The sequence below is a fragment of the Zonotrichia albicollis genome, chromosome 29 (assembly GCF_047830755.1).
Source record: "Zonotrichia albicollis isolate bZonAlb1 chromosome 29, bZonAlb1.hap1, whole genome shotgun sequence".
NCBI lineage: Eukaryota > Metazoa > Chordata > Aves > Passeriformes > Passerellidae > Zonotrichia > Zonotrichia albicollis.
This window is the reverse complement of record NC_133847.1, coordinates 2,552,758-2,576,847: the sequence shown is the minus strand read 5'-3', so window position 1 is coordinate 2,576,847 and position 24,090 is coordinate 2,552,758. Positions and strand designations below refer to the sequence as shown.

Below are 24,090 nucleotides of genomic sequence, written 5' to 3'. Positions count from 1 at the left end.
TTTTGCAATGAAGGTTTGTGATAAGGATGTGCAAGGAGGGCAGCTGAAGTATTAAGCACAGAAATGGAGAATAATGGTTTTGTACAGAGCACAGTAGTACAGTCAAATCTGTGAACTTCCCTGAATTTCCCTTCCTTCACCAAGGGGTTAATTTGAATCCTGGAACAGCTCACAGAGGGCTGGAGTGGCCTCAGGGAGCTTTTCAATCCCCCATGGAAAGCAGTGGGGTATTTGATTTGTTTTAAATCTCTATGTGGCAGTTCTTGACAGAGACTTGTATAATAAAAGCAAAACATAGAAACATTAGAATTCAAATTAGCTCTGACAGCTACTCTGAAATGTTTATGATATAATTCCAGTTATGCAAATATTTTAAATCTGTGACAGTGTGACACTTTGCCCAGGCACTTGCTCAATAACCTCCATCAAATGCCAGCTGCCATTGCTGCCACTGAGAGACCCAAGTGCTGTAACAGTGTTGACTCATCACAGCAGTTGTGTGTAGAACTCTTCCAACTCAGAGAATTTCAGTCTTGGTTCAAAAATAGTCTGCACATCAGTCAGTTTATTCTAACCATTACTTAGATCTGGAAACCATGTTCTGACCTGACTTTTCCCTCTCCTCTCTTCACACTAGGAATCTCTAATGAAGCCCAGTTTGTGTTTACACTTCAGAGTATTGTTATGGCTCAGAAGTTAAAAGGAACGCTGTCCTTTATAGTCAAAGTAAGTGCAGCTCTCAGCTGCCTCTGCTTCCTTGGGAACTGCGTCAGGGAGCCGGGCTCGGGTGGGAAGCTCTGCTCTGGAGCTTTTTTTAGGCATCATTTCATCCCTGCTGCAGCAGCCCATCCTGTGAGGAACATTTTCACATGACATCTTGTGCAAAGAGTGCCCCCAGCCCTGCGTCAGCACGGCCTGGATTGTCACTGCTGTCAGTGTGTGAGCAGGGCAGCCTGGAACGTGTGCCACATTGTCAGCGAGGAAATCACACTGATCTGCTGGGGAGGGGGCAGAGGGAACCAGGCTCTGCTCCTTCTCATCTCACTTGGACACTCCAGCCTGCTACAAGGCTGCAAAACTGAAATGAGAATTAAGAGTGGAACCCCAGACCAAAAGTGAGGTCAGAGAAAGGCATTGTTTAATAGGTATTGACTGGATAAGACTTTGTGGGTCTCTGATGTTATTTCAGTACAGTTATTAATGAGAGAGATGCTCAGAGGAAATGAACGGAGACAGTTGTGGCTACTCCTGAGTCAGCCATTATCTCTATTTTAAGAGTTTCTTAAAAATAGCATGCTAGTCCTATTTTAGTACCTAAGAATCTGGGAACTATTAATTTCTTATTTTGCTCAGGAAATAATGAACTGTAAAACCACATCTCCAAGTGTTAGTTTAAACTCAGTCTGCTCAGTTCATTTCAGCAGAGTGCAGGCAGAACTGGAGCCCTGAGTGTCCCTTACCTGTTGTGGGTGCAGTTATCAACCCAGCTGGCCAAATCTTTGAGTGGGCTGATCTTGTGGTGGGATCACACTGATCCTTCAGGGGGAACTCAGCCCTCAGCTCCTCACTGGTGTCTCTGTGATGGGTGGGTTCCCACTCACCTGCTCTCCTTTGTCCTCTTGCAGGATGATGAAGGTTCAACCCATGAAAAACTAGATTTCAAATTGCACTTCAGTTGTGCTTCATACTTGATCACGACGCCTTGCTACAGGTGAGTGCCCCTGGCAGGCTGAGCCCTGCTGCTCCTGAGGGTCTGGGCAATGTCTGTGTGAGGGGTGACTGCTCAGATGTATCCACTGACTGATTTCAAGTGGCTCTGCAGGGGGAGCTCTGTGCCCTGCAGGCTGGCAGAGGCAGCTCTGGCAGCAAGAGGCCACAAGTTGCTTCAGTGGGCTCTGGAGTGTGGTTTCTGTATTTGCTGTAAACCCATTTTCCTCGAGCTTGGTAGTACTTAAGCTTCTGTATCCTGATGTGTTTGGTGGGGCTGATGGGACAGATTTCACTTGCATTTCTAATAAAACATTTACTTTCCTTCCTGTTCTGCAGTGATGCTTTTGCCAAGCTCCTAGAGTCTGGAGATCTGCACATGAGTTCTATTAAAGTAGATGGAATTAGCATTTCTTTCCAACATCTACTGGCAAAGATCTGTTTTCATCATCATTTTTCAGGTGAGTCTGCCTTGATGCAGAACCTTCTGCAGAATTCCATATTCTAAAATCTCTCCTGTGCTTGGTGAGCATAACACTCCATGGGCCCAGCAACCACAGGAGCAGGTGATGTCCAGATTAAATACATTTGGGAGACTTTTCTCCAGTTTTGCAACACTCAAAGCATGCAGTGTTCTTCAAAATGAATTCTCCTTGTGTCCCTGTGGAATTCCTGCAGCCCAGTGAGGCATGTGACAGCTCTCATGGGAGCAGCTGCTGTGGAGTTCAGGCTGTAACTGTTCTCTGGAGGGTGGGTTTGATCTGCAGGGCTTCAGACTCCTTCCCCAGTGCCTCCTTTCAGTGAGGGAGAGCCCCAGCTATTCAGCTTTGGGTTTATTAATTAAAACACAAGCGCTGGCTGAAGCAAAACAACTGACTGTTTCATCATGCTCTGGTGTTTGCATTAGACATTGCCTCACTGGAAGTATTTCTGGGGAAGAAATCTACGTTCTGAGCAGTGTTTTTGCCACAGAACGTTTGTGGCTTAGCAGACAAATGACTCACCTCATTATTGTGAAACGTCCCAGAGAGAAGCCACGAGGAGCCAGGCACATCTTAACCCTGACTTCCTCCTCCCCTCTGTAGAAGCCTCTGTTCCTCAAGGCCAGGCAGAGCAAGGGCTGCTCTCCAGGGGAAGCAGGGGTGAATTAAAATGGACTGGAATGAAATGAAATTGCTGTTTCTCTGCAGTTGTGGAACGCGTTGATTCGTGTGCATCCATGTACAGCCGTTCTATCCAAGGCCATCACGTCTGCCTACTGGTAAAAAAGGTGAGAGCACTGTAACCCCTGAGAGAAGCTAAACCTGGAGCCTTCCCTGCCTTCCTCTGCCTCTTCCCAGCCCCTGAGTTTGGCTGGGAACACATTCATCCCCACATGGAAGAGAAACTAATTACTTTTTTTTCTTTTTTTTTTTTCCTTTCCAAGGGAGAGAACTCTGTATCCATAGATGGGAAATGTAATGATTCTACCCTGCTTAGCAACTTGTTGGATGAGATGAAAGAGACATTGTCCAAGTGCTGAATATTCCTTATCCAATATTCCAACGGGCAGAAACACACCCAACGTGTAAAGACGAGCAGACCCAAGTGTTAAGTTTCTCCCTCGTACGCATGTACTACCCTGGGGCACGTGCTTTCAGTTCACTCCACCATTGGTTGCAGTTTAGACATTTTAAGGCTGTATGTTACCTTTTTATTTTCAGAACTTTTTACAAACCGTGGTGTTAACCCTTTCTAGCCCAAAGAGATCCTGGTGACATGACTGGAGGAGGGAGGGAGGGAGGGGTGGGCACTATTTATTCAGCAGCTCATGATGATCCCATGACCTTCATCTGTGTGGGACGGCGACTGAGCAGGACTTTATCAACAGGAGCACAGTTTGTTGCTTGTGCTTATGCCAGGGAAGGTTGACTTAATCCTTAGCCATGAAATATGTCTTCAGGGCTGCTGTAGTTGATGTATATTTCTAGCAGAGGCTGGTGCTGGACCAGAAGGCCTCTTTTTGTTTTTTTTTTTTTATATATATATATGATTTATTATTATCTCAAGATCTATTGTGATCAGCATATAAATATCCTCCATCTCCTTGAGCTAATCCAAAGGAGCCCTGTGGGAACTGGGATGTTTGAGTTTCTGTTTATAGTAGTTGCCTTGAGCCTTAACCTTCTTTTAGTGACAGCTGGAAGAGTCGAGTGTGGAAGCATGAAATGAGCTGGCAGTGTTATTGTTTGGGTCTGTGCTCCCCTCGACTGCCCCACACACAGTCTGTCAGGCCTCTCCCCTCTGGGCTGTCTCTGCTGATGTGTTTTATGAGTCCACTTCAATTTCACATTCCTGAACAGTTAAGCTGTAGCAAGAAACTGGAAATCCAAAGGGGTCTGTTCCTGCTTTTTTATCCTTTCGCTCACCAGCTGAGGTTGACCATTACCAGATTAGAGAAACAATCATTGGTGCAGCCCCTTGTGTGCAGGTCCATGTCCTCCCCCTGGGCTCTGAAACCAGCAGGGTCATTCTGTGTGTGTCCCCTCAGTGTCCCCCAGCCCTGCCCTTGCAGCACTGAGAGCAGATTGGGCAGCACAAAGGCCTCTGGGCCCCTGAGGCAGAGCCCTCCCTGCCAGGGAGAGAAGGATGGATGGGGAGCCCCTGTCCCAGGTGCAGGAAGGAGGAGGATGATGATGATGATCCCTCTCCCTGCCAGGGAGAGAAGGATGGATGGGGAGCCCTGTCCCAGGTGCAGGAAGGAGGAGGAGGATGATGATGATCCCTCTCCCTGCAGGGTGCAGGAGAGGGGCCATGAGGAGCTGCTCTCCCTGCTGGGTGCAGGATGGGGAGGGGGCTGAGGAGCTGCAGATTTGGGACTGTAGCAGTTCCTTTAGGGGGAAGAAGGCAGAGTGTGGGAAGTGCCCATTCTGCACTATTGGAATCTTGTGGAGTCACTGACAGGAACGGGATGTCCTGCAGAGATGCTCAGTTGATGTCCTTCTCCAACATCCCTTGCTTTCAACTTATTTTTTATTCCCCTGCTCTGTTTCTTTCCTCACAGTTCCACACCCAGTGAGCAAAACTCCATGGAAGGGTTTTGCTTCAAGGCACAGGTCAGGAGCATTTGACTGCTCCAAAAAGGTGCCCAGGGAGGAGCTGGCTGGGTCTGCACGTCTCCAGCACCACCACCACTCCTAAAACACCAAACCCCCGTGCAGGGAGCAGGATCAAGTGTTGATCTTCTTTGTTGGGTGATGTCCTGTACTTTATGCGTGTCTCGTGCTCTTTACACTCTTCCCACAGGAGGTATTTTGGCAAAGGCTCTGCTCTGGTGCTCTGGGTTCCTTTTGCCAGGCCCAGCTCTGTGTCCGACCGCGCTGCCACGACGTGGAGGGTTTGGTTTTGGTCAGCCTCCCTTGGTTAGCCAGTTGTGTATTAGAAACTGAACATATTAAAATTGTCTTAAAGGATAATGTTCCTCAATTAGTGTTTGGGTTTTTTAATTCATGGATGAAAACTGTCACTTTAGCATGTAGAGTCTCTTACAGAATCCTGTGCAGTGATTCTAGAATTTTGAAACTGTATGATGTGTTACATTCACAAATTTATTTGCTATCAACATTCCCTGGAAAAAAAAAAGAAAAGAAAAAGAAAACAACATACCACAAGCTGCTGTAATGATTTTGTGTCGAGATGATCCAATAAACTTTCAAAACAAAGTTAAATTTTTGGCTTTATAAATGGTCCTTTCATAAGACTGTTCCAGTTTGGATGGACCCAAAACCAAGGCATGGATTTACCCCAGGGCTGAATAATGGATCTTCAGTGGAGGTAAGAGGAATCTCCTTCCTAAAGGAGGTAGGAAATTCCTAGTGCCACCCCCTTAAAAGGCAGCTCTGCAAGAGCAGCTGTCACTAACACTGAAATTACAGGAAAAAATAATTCAGACTATCTCAGTTAAATCTCCATTAATTGTTTTATGTTTTGGATCATGATTGCAGCTGAAATTCAACCCTTGGAAGAATGGGAGCTCTGGTGTGAATGAGGCCGGAATCAGCCCCTGCTGTTGCTTCCTCTTGGCCTCCAGTGACATTTGTGACAAACGTGGTGACATTGATGTGAGAGCATTCCACAGCAGGAATGAGGCCTGGGCTTGGCTGAAGCCCCAGTGGTTTCCAGTCACACCAGAACCTGTGAGAATCATCTTGGGGCAGAAAATCCCTGGGGCTGAGAGTCAGGAGCCACCAGTTCTGCACTGGGAATTGCTCAGTAGCTTCTTGGCCCCATTGCTGCAGGAAGGATCCAGGTCCTCTGTTCCCAGAACTGCAGTCCCACATGGACCTGCCGTGGGCTGGGACTGCACAAATCTGATGGGAAGGGGTGGAAACAAAAGCAAACCCTAATCCAGGGAGTGTGAAATGAGCCACAGCAGCTGAACTGGGGGACCAGCAGCTGATCCTGCCCCTCCCTCAGCCCTGCAGTGCTGTGTCCAGTTCTGGGCTCTGCTGGGGCCTGTGCAGGGCTGTGAGGATGATGAGGGGAGGGAGAACCCCCTGTGGGGAAAGGCTGTGGGAGCTGGGGCAGGGGGAAGAATGTAGCTATAGACAACATAGATATCTATATTATATATATGGATATACAAGGCTGGGGCCAAGCAACAGGAGCAGAGGTCATGGGAGGAAACTGAGCACAGGAAAATCCACCTGAGCAGGGGAAGGACTTTGCCCTGTGTGTGACAGAGCTGCCCAGAGATGCAGTCACCTTCCCTGGAGATCCTCAAAAGCCATCTGGCCACAATCCTGCTGAGCCAGGTGAGCTCCAGTGGTGCCTCCCAAGCTCGGCTCTGTGGTTCTGTGCCCGGGAGTTGCCCACGAGCCTGGCACAGAGGCTCCTGCCCTGGGGCACAGCATCATCTGCTCATGGAGGAATCCAGCCAGAGGGGCCCCGCGGCTGCTGGAGCCGGGCCCGGCTGTTCCCGGGAGCAGCAGGGGATGGGGCTGCTGGAACAGGAGGGGTTGGGCTGCTGGAGCCGGGCCCGGCCGTTCCCCGCAGCAGCACCGGGATCAGCTGCTCTGCAGGAGCCGCTGCCGTGAGCCGGGGCCAGCTCGGGCAGCCCGAGCCCCCCGAGGAGCTGAGGCTTCAGCCCAGGTTCTGCTGCTCAGCTGGGCTGGGAACACCCTGGGGGTGCTCAGCCTGGAGAAAAGGTGACTCAGGGGTGCCCCCATCGCTCTGTGCAGCTCCTGAAAGGGGCCTGTGCTCAGCTGGGCTGGGCTCTGTCTGCAGCAGCACTGACACAACCAGAGCACACAGCCCCAAGCTGCACCAAGGGAAATACAGGTTGGATATCAGGAAAAGGTGTTTCACAGAAAGGGTAATAAAGTTCTGCACTGGCTGCCCGGGGAGGTGGTGCAGTCCCCATCCCTGGGTGTGTTTAACAAAGCCTGGATGTGGCACTGGGTGCCAGGGTTCAGCTGAGGGGTTGGGGCTGGGTTGGACTCGATGACCTCGGAGGTCTCATCCAGCCCAGTGATTCACAGTGAGCTCAGCTCCTGCTGTGAATTCTGTGAGTTTGGGTGTGGGCTGGGGGCTGTGAACACCTCAGGGACTGAACTGGGCTCTGCAGAGATTTTGGGGTACCTGGGCTGGAAAACAGCCGGCTCCATCCAGGAGTGTTGGAAAACCCCTCACGGGGCAGGAGCTCCCAGCTCTGGTTCAGCTTTTGGCACCTTTGGTTTTGGGCTTCCCAGGGATTTCCCAGCGGGGTTTGAGTTTCCCTATCCTGACGTTTGTGAGCATTTCCCTTTGAACCAGGGGCTGGTTCCGGCCACTTCTCCTTTTTATGAGCTTAAAGTTGAGGTCTGGGCAGGTCCCTGCAGCTGCCCCCCTTTGGAGCAATGCCCTGCTTGGACCCCCCTGCCTTATCCCTGCTCCTGAAAACACAAACACTGAATAAATGGGAGTAAAGGAAAACAAACAGAACAGAATAAAATGGAGAAATAATTTTTTAAAAAAATAAAATAAAGCAGAATAGAAGAAAAGAAATAAAAGGAAAGAGAGGGAAATAACTGGAATGGAATAAAAGAAAAAAGAAATACAGTTACACAAATAAATACATAGAATTATGTATTATTAATAGAATTAAAGAAAATAAGTAATAAATAAAGAAAATAAATAAGAAAATAAAACAGAAGAAAACACAAAAATAAAATTGAAAGCAAATACATTTAGAGAATTTAAATAGAATAAAAATGAAAGAGAAAATAAAAAGATGAAATAGAAAATAAAACAAAATCAAATTAAGATAAACTAGAAAATAAAGATAATAATACAAAATAAAGTAGAAAATAAAATAGAAAATGAAAGGAAATAGAAGAAAATAAAAGAAAGTAAATTTTTTTTTATTCTACTTATTCTGATAAGTAGTATAAAATATTGAAATAGAATAAAAGAACATAGAGTTAAATAACCTAGAATAAAATTTTTAAAATACGATAAAACACGAACCATCCCCCCGCCCAACATCCTCTGTGCCTCGCCCCTTCCCCCTCCTTCCGTGGGCGGGGCCGGCGCAGGCGGGGGCGGCCCCTTTAAGAGGAAGTAGCGCCGGCCGCGAGCGGCGCGCGGGAGGGCGCGGGAGCGGCGAGAGCGCGGCGGGCGCGCGGGGCGTGCTGCGGCCCGCGGCGAGGGAGTGCTGCGGCCCGGAGAGCGGTGCGCGTCCGCCGGCGAGGGAGCGCATCCAGCAGGTGCGGGGGCTGTGAGGGGCTCGGGGGTGTGAGGGGACACGGGAGAGGCTGTGAGGGAGGAGGGCCCGGCAGGACGGGTTCGGAGGGGCCTCCGGGAAAAAGGGGCCGGGAGGGGGCCGCGTGTCCCCAGCCCTGCCCACGTGTCCCCTCAGCCCCGGTGGCCGCGGTCCCCCGGCGGGGCCGGGCCGGGCTCTCCCCGGCCTTGGCGGGACAGGACGGGACCTGTTGAGCTGCGGCCACCGCATCCCCGCTCTGGGCGTTCATAATTGTTTGTGTTTGTCTGGGCGGGGGGCGATGGCGGCTGCGGCCCGGCCTGAGCCCCCTCAGGAGGGCCCGGAGCCCCCCGGGCGGGCAGGGCGGGGATCCGGGCATGGATGAGGGCATAGATCGGGGCATGGATCCGGGTATGGATTTGCCTGTGCTGGCCCGGCCCGGAGGAGAAACCCCCTGCATGGGACATCCCCTGGCTGCTGGGCACAGCCCCCTCCCTTCAGAGGGGTCGGACCTGCTGCCGGATTCATGAGCAGCCGGGAAATTCATAATGAGGAAAAAAAAATACCGCAGAGAGTAAGGGGGTTGGTGGCACAACTGGGAGTTACAGCTTTCAACTTCCCTATTTTATTCCACCTCTCCTTCCCGACTTTCTACAGCCCAGCTGCTATAGGTTAAGGCATAGCCCTGAAGTGCCAGCCTTTGGTCAGGGAATGGGGAATTTTCCATTTTTTTTCAGGTCATGGTGAGCCACGGCTCAGCTGTCATGAGGGAGAACGTGTCAGGAGAACTTGAAAGCAAACTCTTGCTCTGCTTCTGTCTCTTGCTGCAGGCTCAGGAGTCCTGATCTTACAGAATTGCCTCTGCTCTGATCTGGGCACAGTGAGCTCAGCTCCTTCAAAGAAACCTGTGTGAGAAGGACAGGCAAAAGGAAAGGGCAGGAAGTCCTCTGGAGGGAAAGGACGGGGGATCTGGAGTTGTCCAGCGTCCAGCACAGATGTTTGGGAAAAGCTTTTCTGTCAGTGCTAGTGAAGGGCAGGATTCCCTCCTCTTAGAGCTTGGAGTGGCCACACTTTCTAGATTTCCATCCTTTTGTTAAAAGTCCCTTTCCGGTCTGGAAATCTTCTGCCAAGCTGCATGGCAGGGAGGGATTTTGCTGGGAGATGTGAAACTTCCCCAGCCACCTGTTTATCAGAGTCCCCAGGGCTCTGTCCTTGCTCTCTGCTTCCTTTCCCAACCTCAGGCTCACTTCCAGCTCCCTGTTTGTCTGTCGCTGTCCCCTGGAATGTGTCTCCCATGTTGCAGATTCACTTTCTGTCTTAGTCACTTCCTGTGAGGTGAACCTGGGGTGAGTTTGTGACTCCTCAGAATCCCCCAAAAGAGGGAGAGCAGCATTGGGAATTCTTTCCAGTGGTGGCAGAACCTGGAGCTGTTGGTTTATAGCAAGGAGCTGAGCAGGGAGCTCAGTTCCCTGTGCCTGGCTCACCTTGCAGCTCTGTTGTTCTGTCACCTGTGCCATCATCAGAGATGGAAATGGGCTCTCCCTTGTGCTTGGCCAAGGCTTGGGGAGCTCAGAGTACACTCAGCATCCTGAGCAAAGTTGTTCTGCTTCTTTCAGCTGCCTCTGGAGCTGCTTCCTTGTCCACATCTAACATGGCCCTTCTGCTGATGGGATGAAAAGTTCCCCCGCACTGCAATGGGGTGATTTAATCCCATTTTGGAGGTTGGGCTGTCCAGATCTCTGCTGTGCTTGGTCACTCTTCCTCCTCTGTGAGGGCCAGGTATCTCCATGGCCACTTAATGAAAGAGAAATTGTCCCATGTGAGTGGTGAAAGTATCTGGGGTCAGAGCACAGAGATTGCAAAACCTTTCCAACCCTGTCCACGGGCCTGGGAAGGGAATTGCTTTCAATTTCTGAATTTTAATTTCTAGTAAGACAGGGAAGTATTTTCTGATTCTTGAGCCATAAATGCTGCTGTAAGTGGATCCAGAACCAGCTTTGCTGGAGGTTTATCAGCTTATCTTTAGGAATATGTAATACCAGCTAATGCTGTCAATGAAGAGTGCACCTCAGGCTGCACCTTTATCCTCCTTTTTCCAGATGCTCCTGAGAGGCAGAGGTATCCCTGGTTTGCTGCTGCTTCCCTTGGAGCTGGTGGTGTGGTGAAGCTGCTGCTCTGCTCCTGGTGTATTTGGAAGGGTTTTTGCAGAAGGGAGGGCAAAGGAAGGGATGGAGGCAATGGAAGTCAGAAAAAAACTCCAGCAAAACAACAACTTTTGCAAGTTGGGGGCAACGCCAGAGCAAAACAATCCATCACATCTGACAGCTCTGACTTCCTCCAGAGAACCTGGCTGAGGTCCCAAAGGGCTGCTGCTGGTGCTGGCTCGGTGTGAGAGCCACAAGGCCACCGTGGTGGTGCTGCAGACACTGCCATGTGTGACCCTGGGCTGTTCCAGGGAACTCGTGGGACACAGGGTGAGCTGGAGCCACCCAGGCTATGGCTGAGGTTGCAGCAGGAGCTGAGCTGGGCCTGTGGCTGCTCTGAAAGGCTCTGTATTTTCTGCAGGCCTCTCTTGGGGCTGTTGTCTGGCTGCCTTTGCTTCCTTCTCCCTTTCCTCTGCCTGTGTGATGTGGTTGCTGTTGAGGTGGTCTCCAGCTCCACATCCATGGGCTGGTTCTGTGCCTGGAGCTGTGCTGAGGGATTTGAGTTATTCCTGTATCTCCTGCCAGGGCAGGAGAGGCCTCGTGGGCCTCTGCTGTCAGCAAGAAACAATCCTGCCTTTCATCCCAACGTGTGACATGAGCATAGGGAAAGGGGATGTTTGTCCCTGGGATTATCCATGCTCTGGGAAAGGCTGGTTGTGTGGCCAGCTCGTGCTCCCGCTCAGCCCTGGGGTGTGATCCCTCACTTCCTGGGATCCCAGCCCACTGTTACAATGGTGCCATAGTCATTTTATCATCCTAATGCAAATTTCATGCACCAAACTGATGTTAGCTTTGACTTGGGTGGGGGCAGATCCCAAAGTTCGAGGAAATGGAACTGCTGTGGGGCCAGAAATATCCGTGTCCAGTGAGGTCAGGACAGAGCCTGCACAAGCAGGGAGGGACCAGCAGCTCAGCTGAGACCTAATAAACACCACCCTGTAGTGGGGACAGCAAGAGCTCCTGGAAAAGTGGGAGCTGCTCCTGCTGTGCCATCACTGGCTGTGTCTCCCCTGGAAATTCCTGTGAGTGCCGTTAACCTGTGCTGGAGTCGTGACCCAGCCTGTCAGCTTAGCCCAGCCCTGCAGAGCCACGGAGGATTAGCTCTGCCTCCGCACGCAGCCCCAGCCTGGCCGGCTCCGTGGACTCCTTCCAGCAGCTCTGCAGGCTCTGGCATTGCAATGGCTGCAGATGTCACGTAAGAGCAGCAGGGCTGGCCCTGAGTCAGCGACACCCGGGGCTCCGTGGGGCTCCCTGCAGTCACTGGGAACACTTGGGGATTGCAGCATCTGCTGCCTGACCTTTCCCTCTGGGCAGGGAAGCACGAGGGGACCTTTTGCAGAACTTTCTCCTGTGGCTTCTCTCCCTCTGTGGCTGTGGGGAGGAAGGGCCAGGGGGACAAACCACGCTGGAAATTGGGGTTTCTTGCCTTCCCTCTCCCTTGCCAGGCTGGGTTTTCCAGCCTCTCCAGCACTCACTGCCTCAGCATCCCTGCGTGGTGTGAGCAGTGTCACCCATAACCTCCCTCCTGAGTGTCAATCCTGATCTGGGAGCCGAGCAATAAACTCCCTGTTCATCCATCTGCCTGGGATGGATGCTGCTGGCTGACCTGGGCGCTCTGCTCCCAGCAGCTGCATTCCCACCTGCAGCTCTTGGTGGGCTCTGCCAGAGCTCCCCTCACCTCTGGTGGGGCCTCTGCAATCCCAGATACTGCTTAATTTAACAGGGCTTTTCCCTTTATTCCATAAACTAGCTCAGCTTTGGGATTGTCTGGAATGCTTGGCCTTGCAGGAGTGAAGGAGATGCTAGTTAAAGCCCAGAACTATTTTTGATCTTTTATTATGCTTTTTTCTCATGCAAATAGCCTTGTCCTGCTCCTAAACCAACCTCTTCCCCTAAGCCACCCTGTTTCCAGGAAGGGCCTGGAGACGTGGGAAGTCCCAGGAGAGCTGTGCCATTTCTTACTCGGGAATTTCCAAATTGTGCAGCAGATTGGAATAGCGAGGCCTGGGGGTGGCTGGCAACAGGCAGAAGCTTCTTAAAGCTGACTCTGGTGAAAGACAAAAGGCTCTTTGTTTGCCCAAACCTTGGGAATTCAGCGTTTCCAGTGTGCCCTGTTCAGATTTGCTTGCGAAGGCTGCTGCTAAAAGAAAAATGTGGATGTTGTCGTGCAGAGCAGCAGAATGAAGTGGGGTTGGGGGTGCAGCTGGGCTGGGTCGAGCTGCTCCTTTTCCAGAAACTTCTGAGCAGCCTCAGCTGCAGGGGCTGAGCACAGGGGACAGACGGGGAAGGCAGTGAAGGGAGCAGCCGTGGCTCTGCTCTCCTGCAGCAGCATGGAGCGATCTGCAGGAGGAAAGGCAGAGCCTGCAGAGGGGAAGGATTAATTTTGGGAAAACATTGGCAGCTCCCAGGGCCGGGAGGCTGCAGGCAGTGCCAGACAGGAAGCGGCTGACGTGGAAGTGCCGGCTGGCCGGGATTATGAATGGCCAGAGGTGCCTCCAGCCACAGCGAGCCCTCTGAGCCCGGCCCTGCCCTGCCCGAGGTAAGCACGGGGCAGACCTTTGCTCCTCATATCACAGATCCATTGAAAGAGCAGCTGGGAGTCTCGTCCCAGGAAGAGAAGCCCTGGTTTGTTGCCAGACTGGCTCTGGAGGCGCAGGAACTGGCTGCCATTAGTGTGGTGTGGCTGCCAGGATTGTTCTGCTCCCTGCTCTCTGTAGTGAAATCTGTCCTTTGATGGAGCAAACCAGGATTGTCCTGTCCTGAGACACTGAGCTGGTGCAGAGTGGCCATGGGAAGGGGTTTGGGAAAGGAGGAGGGGGTGGAATTGTGGAAAAAATGTGCGTGTGCTCCCTCTTGGCTGTTTTGTGCAAGCTGCCTGTTTGAAGCTGCTTTTCCTCTGTAAATTCAAGATTTTACTTTAAATGCTCAGTGCATGCAAAATACCTTTATCAGGGCTGCTTTATCAGTCAGGGGGGTTCTGTGTCCTGTGTTGGGAATTCTGGCGTGGCATTGAGGGCCCTGGCAATGGCTCAGGGGAAGCAGGATCGTGGTTCTCGACATCTGGTGAGCTCTGGGGACACGGTGCCTGTCACAGGCTGCCCACCCAGGGGTGACAGGCGATGCTGGGACAGCAGCCTGGCTTCCCGGACAGGAAGCTGGACAGTCCCTGCTCCGAGGAGCTGCCTGGCTGTGCCGGAGGGCTGTTCCAGCAGAGGCAGCGGGATGTGGCCGCCCGGCGCTGGGGTCACGGAGGAGGGAGAGGGAGGCGGCCTCGTGTCTGACCCCTCCCCAGCCGCGGGGCCGCCGGGCTGTGCCGCCCATGGAACCAACAGCGAGGTTTTTTCCCTTTCTTTTGAAAAAGGAAGCTTGGACTCAGCCCCTGCCAGTGCTACAGAGGGTGCAGAACAGGGCTGAGCCCTCTGCAGGAGTGACTGCTGAGGCCAGGAGCACAGGTAGGAGCTTGCTCACTGCTGCCTTGCTGGTTTCCCTGGCTGTTGTTAAACCCTGTGCAGTGTTGGCAGCCGAGGGGAGCATGGAGTGCTGCTGGGGCTGGCACTGATGGAGCAGTCATGGGACTCCTGGAGTCCTTTTTGGGCCGTTCTGCCTCTGTCGGGAACTCTGCTGGCTCCTGGAAAACCTCGGGATGGCTCAGCAGGGTGCAGGGGGAGGCAGTTTCCCGGTGTTTTGGAGGAGCTGACTTCCCTTTTCCAGACTCTGAGCTGCTTCCACAAGTGACAAGAGTTGGGAAGCTGCTGCCTGGGCTTCCTTGCTCTGCCCAGAGCCTGGGGTTAGAGCAAGGCAGCTCCTCATGATCCACCATTCCTGGCGAGGACAGTGCCAACAGCCCTGGCAGCAAAACCAGCCCAGGACTGGAGCTGCACAAGCAGGGAGTCAGAGAAAAGGAGCTTTTGGGATGGGAGGGCCAGGCCTTGAGCCCCCTGGGCAGGCAGGTCCAGCCCAGCAGGGAGCTGCTCCTCCCGTGTCCTTGGGATAAGCTGGAGGTGTGTTTGTGCCCTGGGCAGCCCACGGGGGTCAGGGCTCTGACCCTGGGCACTGGCCAAGGTCCTCTCAGAGCACCAGTGACGTCTGCTGTGATCTTGGCTGGCTCAAAGGAGGAGGCAACAAAACGTACTGAGGTTTGTTTAGGGGGGGAGTGGTTTTTCCCCCCACCTTTAAAGCTTGCAGATAGCATCCAGGTGCTTTGCACGTCCCATTTCCAATTGTCTCTAACCTTTCCTTTCCCTCGTGTGCGGGGGCGGTGTCAGCTGTGACTCCTGCCTGTGGAAGTAGGTGTTGTACAGATGATATCATCTCTGAGCAATGTCAGGGATGCTTTGGTCTCTGTGCCTCTTTATTTTTATTTTTTTTCCTAGAGCTAAATGTTTCTTTTAGCTCATTGCAGTCAGAGACCGTAATTAAATAGGCTGCATCTGCTTGATGTCTCAGCTACTCATTTTGCTAATGCTTCACACAGATGCTGAATCGTCTGAGAGACAATTGCTCTGTGTTGAGCTCCCCGGTTCTCAGGGATGATGTCTCCATAGGATCAGGGATTTGTTTGTAGGACAAATGCTGCCTCAACACCAAGTAACCTGCCCTGCACAGAGACCCTGACGAATATGGGGCTGGACAAGTGACAAGGGCAAGTGTCAGATCCTGCCCTGGGATGGGGCAGCCCTGGGTGCAGGGACAGGCTGGGGATGAGAGGCTGGAGAGCAGCGCCCTGGGAAGGGCCCTGGGGGTCCTGGTCAGTGCAAGTTGGATCTGAGTCCCTGCTGGGTCCTGGCAGCCCCAAGGGCCACCCTGTGCTGGGGGCACCAGGCCCAGGGAGGGATTGTCCCACTCTGCTCTGCCCTGGGGCAGCCTCAGCTCCAGTGCTGGGGGCACTTTGGGCACCACGGGATCAGAAGGACCCAGAGCTGTTGGAGAGTGCCCAGAGGAGGGACACGGAGCTGGGGAAGGGCTGAGGAGCAGCTGAGGGCACTTGGCTGGTTCAGCTGCAGCCCAGGAGACTGAGGGGAGGCTCCTCGGGGGCTGCAGCTCCTCCCCAGGGCAGGCACAGGGGCAGGGGCTGAGCTCTGCTCTGGCACAGGGACAGGAGCCCAGCAAGGGCTGCAGCTGTGCCAGGCCTTGGCATGGAGCTCAGGGCAAGGTTCTGCCCCCCGAGGCTGCTGGGCACTGCCCAGGCTGCCCAGGGAATGGTGCCAAGGCTGCCAGAGCTGCAGGAGCTCCCAGGGGTGCTCAGGGTGGGGTGTTGGGGTGGCTGGGCAGGGACAGGGTGGCACTGATCATCCCTGTGGGTCCCTTCCCACTCAGGATATTCTGGGATTCTGTGAAGTCTCTCCATCTCGCTCAGATGAGGAAAATGGTTGGTGTTTGTTTCTTGATGTGTGTTGCCAAAGCCAGGGGATGTTTGTTTTCACCCTTAGGTTTTACATCCACATCCATGGCAGCCCTGCAGTGCAGATCCTCCAGAAAAGAAGCAGGGATGGAATCACTGCTGGGGGTGCTCCAGGGAGCCACATGGAGGCTGCTGCTGCTGCTGCTTTGTGGTTTCTTGTGTGAGAGGATGTGTTTTCCTCCATCTCCAGCACAGGGAACTCATCACAGGAGCTTCCCTGGACTTTCTGCTGGAAGCAGCAGCAGCCTCAGCACCTGCTGCCCACATTGCTGCTTCTGTGGGGGCCCTGCCTCGGTTCCGGGGTGGGCGCAGTCCCTGGAGCTTCCTGCTCTGGCACAGGATGTGGCCAGGCTGTGACACAGCTCCTGCCAACCAGCCCTGCTCAGCTGTCTCCCCACACCCTTCACTGCTTCCTCTGCCACGTCTGGGGCTGGATCACGCTCCAAAGGACACATCTGCCAGGGGGCTGTGCTGGGTTTGCCTCCCCTGAGGTGGCTCACGGGGTCACAGCAGCTGTTTGGGCAGCAGGAGGCCAGGCTGGATGGGGCTTGGAGCAACCTGGTCTAGTGGAGGGTGTCCCTGCACACCAGAGGTGTCCCTGCACACCAAAGGTGTCCCTGCACACCAAAGGTGTCCCTGCACACCAGAGGTGTCCCTGCACACCAGAGGTGTCCCTGCACACCAGAGGTGTCCCTGCCCACCAAAGGTGTCCCTGCCCACCAAAGGTGTCCCTGCACACCAAAGGTCCCTGCCCATGGCAGCTAGATGTCTTTAAGGTTCCTTCCAATCTAAACCATTCCATGATGACATATCTGCTCTGGATTCACCTCTCAGCCCACATTAAATTGCTTTTAGGGTTTCTCCCAACACATCACAGCCCATGTTTGGGGTTTGGATCTCTCAGCTCCTGCATGGAAGAGGTTACTGAGCCCGTTCCCGCAGGAAATATTGAGCCTGTTCTTAGTGAGGTGAACTGGAGTGGTTTGGGGTTTCTTCCTCACTGTAATTAAAGAAGGAAACAAGAGGCCTTGGCTTTAAAGCTTTTTAATCTTTCTTCAGAGAAGAACTGCTGATTAGCACTGCAGCATCTGTTGGAGACGGGCTCGATTGCAGCCATGGTAGTCATGACCTTGAGTTTGGGATGTGCTTGCCAGCATTTGAGGACACTGTTTACCTATTGGAGCAACACTCATGTCAATCTGAGGCCTCATGTAAATCTACGTAGATTCTGTTTGGGGAAAGGGTTTTTTTTTTTGCTTGCTTGCTTATGAAATTATGGAAACTTATTTATGCTATTTAAAGCATCAGCTTAATTTCTATTACTTTATTCATTTCTCTGTCCAGCACATGTAAAATAATATTTTTGGTACACAAAGCTTTCTGCCATAAGCTTTCATCAAAGAGCAGCCTGGCACAAATTCTGTGAGGGGCTGGATGTGGGAACAAAGGAGGTATAATTAGCTACAGATAAACAGAGCTGTGTTTCTTGTCAGCATCCCTTCAGATCTCAACTTGTGTCTCACCCTTGGAGCTGATTTTCTACAGTCTGGAACAGGAAGATGAGCTTCCCCTCATCTTCCAGTTTTCAACTTGTAAACGCAGCTAAACTGAAGTGGGCAATATGTTTATGGTCTGTGTGCACCTGCAGAAGAGGCTGTGGCTGCTCTCAGGGCTGGTGTTATTTCAGGATATTTGCTTTCCGGGTGCCTGAGCTGTGACTTCTTCTTCTCTTTGCCCTCCACCCCTTGGTTCCTGTCTCTCACTTTCAGTGGCGTGGTGGGGGCTGTCTGGCAGCAGCTCTGAGCTGTCTCGTGGGCTGGCATGACCTGGCCTGGCCTTGTTCCCAAAGGGGGATGCAGAGGTGAAAATGGGATCTGGGTGAAACCCAGCTGGTTTCACCCTTTGTCAGTGCATGGAGCCAAGCAGGTGGGGGCGTTCCTGAGCCTTGGGGTGCAGATGTGGCGCTGTCAGGGTGGGTGGCAGCCCCTTCCCATGGCTGTGGGGCTGTTCCCTCATTCCCACATGGAGCAGCTCAGGAGTGACACTGTCCAGCCCAGGCCTCCCCTCCAGCTAGGGAAGGGAAGGGAAGGGAAGGGAAGGGAAGGGAAGGGAAGGGAAGGGAAGGGAAGGGAAGGGAAGGGAAGGGAAGGGAAGGGAAGGGAAGGGAAGGGAAGGGAAGGGAAGGGAAGGGAAGGGAAGGGAAGGGAAGGGAAGGGAAGGGAAGGGAAGCTGCCGTGGGCTCCCCCCCTTCTCAGATGTGGGGCGAGGGCCCAGATGGCATCCCAGATCTCTTCCTATGGGATTTACACGAGGTTTCCTGTTGAGAAAGCTGCTCCTAATCGCTGCCCTTCTGTGCTGTGTTGCAGATCAGGACCAGATGAGCAGAGGGAGGTTCCTGTGAAGATCAGAGGCCGTCACCGCTGCGGGCCTGCAGGCCACGCCAGAGGAGGAAAATGTCGCACGCTCTGAAGCAAGTGTTCAACAAGGACAAAACCTTCCGGCCCAAGCGCAAGTTCGAGCCGGGCACTCAGCGCTTCGAGCTGCACAAGAAGGCCCAGGCCTCGCTCAACGCCGGCCTGGACTTGAAGGTGGCCGTGCAGCTGCCGCCGGGCGAGGAGCAGAACGACTGGGTGGCCGTGCACGTCGTGGACTTCTTCAACCGCATCAACCTCATCTACGGCACCATCAGTGACTATTGCACGGAGCAGTCCTGCCCCGTCATGTCCGGGGGGCCCAAGTACGAGTACAGGTGGCAGGACGAGCACAAGTACCGCAAACCCACGGCCCTGTCGGCGCCCCAGTACATGAACCTGCTCATGGACTGGATCGAGGTGCAGATCAACAACGAGGACATCTTCCCCACCAATGTCGGTGAGTTGGGGTCCCAGCTGGGGCTGGAGGGAGGGAGGGGTGTGCAGCCTTCTTGTGGAGCTGCTGTTGCTGTTCCAGGAGATGCTGCAGCACAGCTGAGCTGTTTCTGTGCAGTGAGCTCTTCCCAGCTCTTCTGCACTGCTGGAATACCCAGATCTCACTGGGATCACAGATACCTCGAGTGTCCATACCTCATTGCTTCCAGTGAAACAGGAGGCTGCCCTTGGAGCACTCAGTCAGTCTCTGAGTGGCTCGTGCTGGATGCAGGATGCTCTCAGGGAGCTGCTGGCCAGCCCAGCTCTGAGGCACAGCTCTGTGTCACCTGCCATAATCACCCCCTCTGTTATTAGAGGCCACACTGGCTGCCTCTGCCCCTGCTGAGGGGTGGGATGCTGGCACAGGCCTGGAGGGAAGGGCCACGTTTCATCTACTGCCAGGAATTTGGCCTAAGACACCTCAGTCTCCATATCCAAAGGCAGCTTTGGGACAGAGATTGTTGGGTTTTGTTTTGTGATGAAGATGGAAGAATTTAGTCTCTAAGTTATCAGGTAAATACAACTGAGCCTGTGCAGAGCCTCCATCTCCTGGGATGGAGGAGATGAGGTGCAGCAGAGCTCCCTCCCTCCCTCCTGCCCTGGTGTTTTTCCCTTTGGAGCTCTGATGGGATGCAGTTGGTCCCTATTTGGGGCACATCTGCCACTTGAGCATCCACAGGGATCCTCCACTGTGCCAAAATGCTGCTTAAACCTGGTGTGGAGTGGGCAGAGAGGGGAGGGGGCCATAAACAGCCAGTTTTGAGCTATCTGCAGCACCAAACCCTCCCCAGCCATTCTTCTCACGCTGCACAGGCTCTGCTGCAGCTCTCTGGGGACCTCACTGGGGGTGTTGGTTCTGTTCTGGCTGCAGGACGAGCTGCCGACAGCACGAGGGTTGTGGTTTGGGGTTTTTGAGTTGTTTCTGTCTTCAGCTCAGCTTTAACCAGGTCCCTCAATGCTGACTGAAATGCTGCAGCTGTGGCAGAGCAAGGAAAGGGTTGAACTCCTTGTTCCTCCAGAAACAGTGTGAACTTTACACCCTGTATCCCATGGAGGCTGCATGGCCAGACTGCTCTGCAGCCAAACAGTCCTGGAGCCTTCAAAGAGGACCTAAACAGCTTTAATTTTTAACCAAAGAGCTAAAGATGTACCAAAACAAGGGATAACTGTGGGGACTTAACAGCCCTTTCCTTTGGGAAGTTGCTTGGTTGTATCTGATGTTTTGCACTGTTTATATAAATACATCAAGCAGGAGTAGAAGAAACTCTTGTCTGACTGAAACAACTGCTGGGAATGTGGGCTCTGCTTTCAGTCACACAGTGCATCACTCTGTCACTTAAAAAATCTCTGCTTTGAAAAATGTGTTTCCCTTCCCAAAGGAAGGGAAAAAGGAGTCAAGAGCTGGAAATTACCAGGGACAGAACTTTTGCCTCAATCTGTCCATTTTACCAATTTATTATTATACCAATTTCCATTATACCAATTTCCATCAATCTATTTTACCAATTTCTTTTAGCCCTCAGCAACCAGCTTTAACTTGACTGAAGGTTTTTCATGGCCACTCTTCCCCTCCCAAGGTACTCCCTTCCCCAAGAACTTCCTGCCAGTGGTGAAGAAGATTCTGTCCAGGCTTTTCCGGGTGTTTGTCCACGTCTACATCCACCACTTCGACAGGATCACCCAGATGGGCTCCGAGGCCCACGTGAACACCTGCTACAAGCACTTTTACTACTTTGTGAAAGAGTTCAATCTCATAGACACCAAGGAGCTGGAGCCCCTGGTGAGTGTCTGGGGGGGTCTCAGGGTCTGTGGCCAGCACAGGGCTGGGGGAGTCACAGAGGGCTCTGGAACCTTCTCAGGAGGCCCCACCCCAAATCCTGGGGTCAGTTTTGGGCCCCTCACTCCAGCAAAGACATTGAGGGGCTGGAGCATGTCCAGAGGTAAGAACAGAGCTGGGGAAGGGTCTGGAGCAACTGAGGGAGCTGGGGATGGCTCAGCCTGGAGCAAAGGAGGCTCAGGGGGGACCTTGTGGCTCTGCACAGCCACAGGAGGGGACAGCTGGGGGGCTCAGTCTTGTCCCAGTGACAAGACAGGAGGAAATTGTCTCAAGCTGTGCCAGTGGAAGTTTACATTGGGGTTAAAGGAAAATTTCTTCACTGAAGGGGTGGGACAGGCATTGGAATGGTCTGCCCAGGGCAGTGTTGGAGTCATCATCTCTAGAAAAAACATGTGGCTGTGACACTTGGGGACATGGTTTAGTGGTGACACAGCAGTGGTGGGGTAATGGTTGGACTTGATGGTCTTGGGAGTCTTTCCAACCCTGAAGGATTCCATGATTCCCTTCTAAAGCTGGTTGCCCAAATTCAGGCCTTGCAGTGTAAGTGTCAGGAACCTGGGAGTCAGGATGGGACTGGGATGTGCTGGGAATGGTGGGGGGGACACAGCCCTGTCCAAACTGGGCAGCAGGGTCACCCCGTGCTGGGAGTGATGCTGACAGCTAAACACGGGGTTTATCTGCACCCTCACCTGGGAGCCTGCATCCTCCTTCACAGTCCCTTGTGTTCTCTGTCCCTTTGCCAGAAGGAAATGACCTCCAGGATGTGCCACTGAGCTCAGACCCTCCTGCTCCCTCCTCGGCACCTCCTCGAGGGCTCCCAGCCCCAGCCCCAGACTGGAGAGGTGATTCAAGGGGAGAACAGAGACGTTTTGTTGAAGAAATTATATATTTTTAATGAGTTTCAATGTAAAACTGTGATACTGCAGGAATATTTTTTTAAAGATGCTCTAGATTAACTAATTTTTTATAGTAATTTCTATAAAAAAGAAAGAAAATATTTTGTGGGCCACTTGATGGGAATGTTGGCTCTCAGAGTGGGGAAGAGCTGCCTGAGCTGCCTCCTCTGTGTGCCCTGAGTGAGCTGAGCCAGACACTGCACACAGAGCTGTGCCGTGGGGCTGCTGCTGCCATGGAAGCAGTGCCTCCCTTGGGATCCGCATTTCCCACCCCTGGAGGCAGGGAACAGGACTGGTGTGCATGGATCCCCCAGGTGTGGATCCCCAGCACCTCTTCCACTGGCTGTGAGTCTGGGATTGGGGCAGAGCTGCTCTGTGCCCACCTGTCCCCAAGGCCTGGCTCTCCTGTGCTCCCTCTGAGTGAGCTGGGACTGGGCTTCATCCCATGGCTGCCACAGCTGGGGCTGCTGCTGTTGGACTGGAAATGTGCCCTCGTGTGTCAGCCCAGCCCTGAGCTGAGCTCTGCACACACAGCCCAGCTGTGGCTCTGCACTGTCCCCATGGGGACACAGATCCACGCTGGCAGCTCCTCGTGGGAGCCACCAGAGGGGAGGTGCTGGCACAGGCACCAGGAATTCTCCTCCATCCCCTCCCTCCCTCCCTGTCCCTCGTGGTACGCTGACCCTGCCGGGACCATCCTGCTCCCTGCTGGGGTATGGAGCCTTCTCCCCTTCATCAGCATCACCATCCCATCCAGCTGTGCACATCTGGGACCAAAATCTCTGCTCTGCAGCCAGAGCCCTCCAGCCTCACCCGCTGCTTGCACGAGGAGAGCTTGGCAGTGCCCCTGGTAGGTAGTGGGTCTACCTAGGATTGGGGACCAGTAAGTGACCAAACTGCACCACTAACCAACCACTTCTTCCTTACAAAGCATTCCCTGGAATCTCTGTACATATGTGACTCTCTCATTTCTCATCCTGCCGTTAGGACACTCGTACAAATACCACTCGTGCTCTGCAATGGAACCAATAAATTATGTTGTATTTACACAGCACACGCCGCCGCCGAGCGTCTCGTGACTGCACCTTCGTCAGAACCTTCCCATCAGCAAAACAAACCCTGGGTGTTTGGGCTCCTTGGGGACTGTGCAGGGAGCTGGGAGCCCGTGGGTGTGTGCTCCTGGCACAGCTCCTGGGGGTTGCTTGGGCTCCTCCTGCTCTCCCTGTGCCAGGTCCAGGCTGCTCCAAGCCCTGTGCTGGGTCCCAAGGCCATGGGGCCTGACCCAGGGCTTGTCCTGATTTGTGTCTGCGGTGTCTCTGTACCCCAGGGCTGAGCTGTTCTCCCAGCTCTGGAACTCAGGTGGAAGTGGGCAGGGGAGGGGAATTCCAGCTCACCAACTTGCCAAGAGGCTCCTCTACCATGGGGAGGAGCCAGGGGTGCAGTCCTTGAGGCTGGTGGGCTAAATTGGGAAAAACGCTGCATTTGGGGGTTTTCCTGGCCAGGAGGGGAGTGAGGGGCTCCCCAGCTGCAGCTCCTCCTGTTCCCTGCCTGCAGCACTGGCTCTTGCCTGTTCCCCTGCCCAGTGAGGTGCTGGGACCACCCTCCAGCCCTCTCCCAGTGTTTTGTGGGTGCAGCTCAGCTGGAGAACATGCTGTTCCTTGGTGTGGAATATCTCTTTGGCCAGCCTGGGTCAGCTGTCCCAGCCCTGCTTCCCCCAGTTGTTGTGCCCCTCCTTGCTGGCAGAGCACGGGACACACAAAGTCCTTGGCTTAGGGTAAGCACTGCTGAGCAACACCAAAACATCGGTGTGTTATCAGCATTATTCTCATCCCAGATCCCAAACACGGCCCTGTACCAGCTCCTGGGAGAGAACTGGCTCTGTCCCAGCTGAAACCAGGACACCTGCAAGGCCCCAAGTGCTGAGCTGTGGTGGGGCTGCAGGTGGGTGGTGAGAGCTGCTGGGTCAGCCCTCGGAGCCAGGGCAGCTCCTGCTGCTGTTCCTCAGCTTCCCCTTTGACACCCCATGGAGTGCTGTGGGTGCTGTCTGGGGATGTGTGACACCTGTGACCCTCAGGGCTGTGGGCACCTGCCTTCCTCAGCCCCCCTTTCTTTTTGGGGAAAGACCCTCCCATGCCAGACCAGCTCATCCAAGGGAGGAGGAGGAGGAAAAGCACCTTTGTAGAAGATGTGGCAGGGCTGGAGGTGGCTGAGCCCAGCCCCACGCCCGGCAGTGCAGGATGTTGCCCAGACAGGTCTGTGGAGCCACAGCTCAGCCTTGCTCTGCCTCTGCCTCGGCAGCCCCAGCCCCACTTTCATCTCCCCAGGCTTTCATCTCGTGTTTACTGAGCTGCAGCTGCAGTGCTGCAGGGAGCAGGCAGCTGTGAGCCCCCAGGGCTGAGCACCCCAAACTGCAGCCCCAGT

General features: G+C 53.4%; 2 protein-coding genes and 1 pseudogene across 6 annotated transcripts in view; all 3 read left to right on the top strand.

Moving 5' to 3' along the window:
* Nucleotides 1-5,371, top strand: part of AP3D1 (adaptor related protein complex 3 subunit delta 1) — a 49,102-nt gene extending 43,731 nt beyond the window's left edge. For both annotated transcript variants that reach the window (XM_074529025.1, XM_074529024.1), the window contains 5 exons: nucleotides 638-726; nucleotides 1,626-1,711; nucleotides 2,047-2,168; nucleotides 2,898-2,977; nucleotides 3,134-5,371. In XM_074529025.1, the coding sequence (XP_074385126.1) occupies nucleotides 638-726; nucleotides 1,626-1,711; nucleotides 2,047-2,168; nucleotides 2,898-2,977; nucleotides 3,134-3,229 (473 nt within the window). In that variant the 3' untranslated portion in view covers nucleotides 3,230-5,371. The remainder of the gene's footprint in view (nucleotides 1-637; nucleotides 727-1,625; nucleotides 1,712-2,046; nucleotides 2,169-2,897; nucleotides 2,978-3,133) is intronic.
* Nucleotides 5,372-8,271: 2,900 nt separating this feature from the next.
* On the top strand, nucleotides 8,272-21,881 carry MOB3A (MOB kinase activator 3A). 4 transcript variants are annotated; one of them, XM_074528634.1, is made up of 5 exons: nucleotides 8,292-8,432; nucleotides 13,991-14,081; nucleotides 18,397-18,901; nucleotides 20,514-20,716; nucleotides 21,517-21,881. In XM_074528634.1, exons 3-5 carry the CDS (start codon nucleotides 18,484-18,486, stop codon nucleotides 21,544-21,546), a joined length of 651 nt encoding a protein of 216 aa, XP_074384735.1. In that variant the 5' UTR covers nucleotides 8,292-8,432; nucleotides 13,991-14,081; nucleotides 18,397-18,483; the 3' UTR covers nucleotides 21,547-21,881. The 4 variants fall into 4 exon arrangements, with proteins under 4 accessions (XP_074384734.1, XP_074384735.1, XP_005496322.1 ...); XM_005496265.4 differs by lacking the exon at nucleotides 8,292-8,432 and adding an exon at nucleotides 12,764-13,168; XM_074528633.1 differs by lacking the exon at nucleotides 13,991-14,081 and having other exon boundaries at nucleotides 8,272-8,432.
* Nucleotides 21,882-21,902: 21 nt separating this feature from the next.
* LOC106630016 (uncharacterized) lies at nucleotides 21,903-22,723 on the top strand (annotated as a pseudogene).
* Nucleotides 22,724-24,090: the final 1,367 nt, after the last annotated feature.

What these genes read in the sequence shown, in the direction of transcription:
- MOB3A (XM_074528633.1), top strand. Translation starts at nt 18,484, where the DNA reads ATGTCGCACGCTCTGAAGCAAGTGTTCAACAAGGACAAAACCTTCCGG. An exon ending in CATCTTCCCCACCAATGTCG is followed by an intron (nt 18,902 to 20,513) that starts GTGAGTTGGGGT and finishes TCCCCTCCCAAG; the next exon opens with GTACTCCCTTCCCCAAGAAC. An exon ending in CCAAGGAGCTGGAGCCCCTG is followed by an intron (nt 20,717 to 21,516) that starts GTGAGTGTCTGG and finishes TCCCTTTGCCAG; the next exon opens with AAGGAAATGACCTCCAGGAT.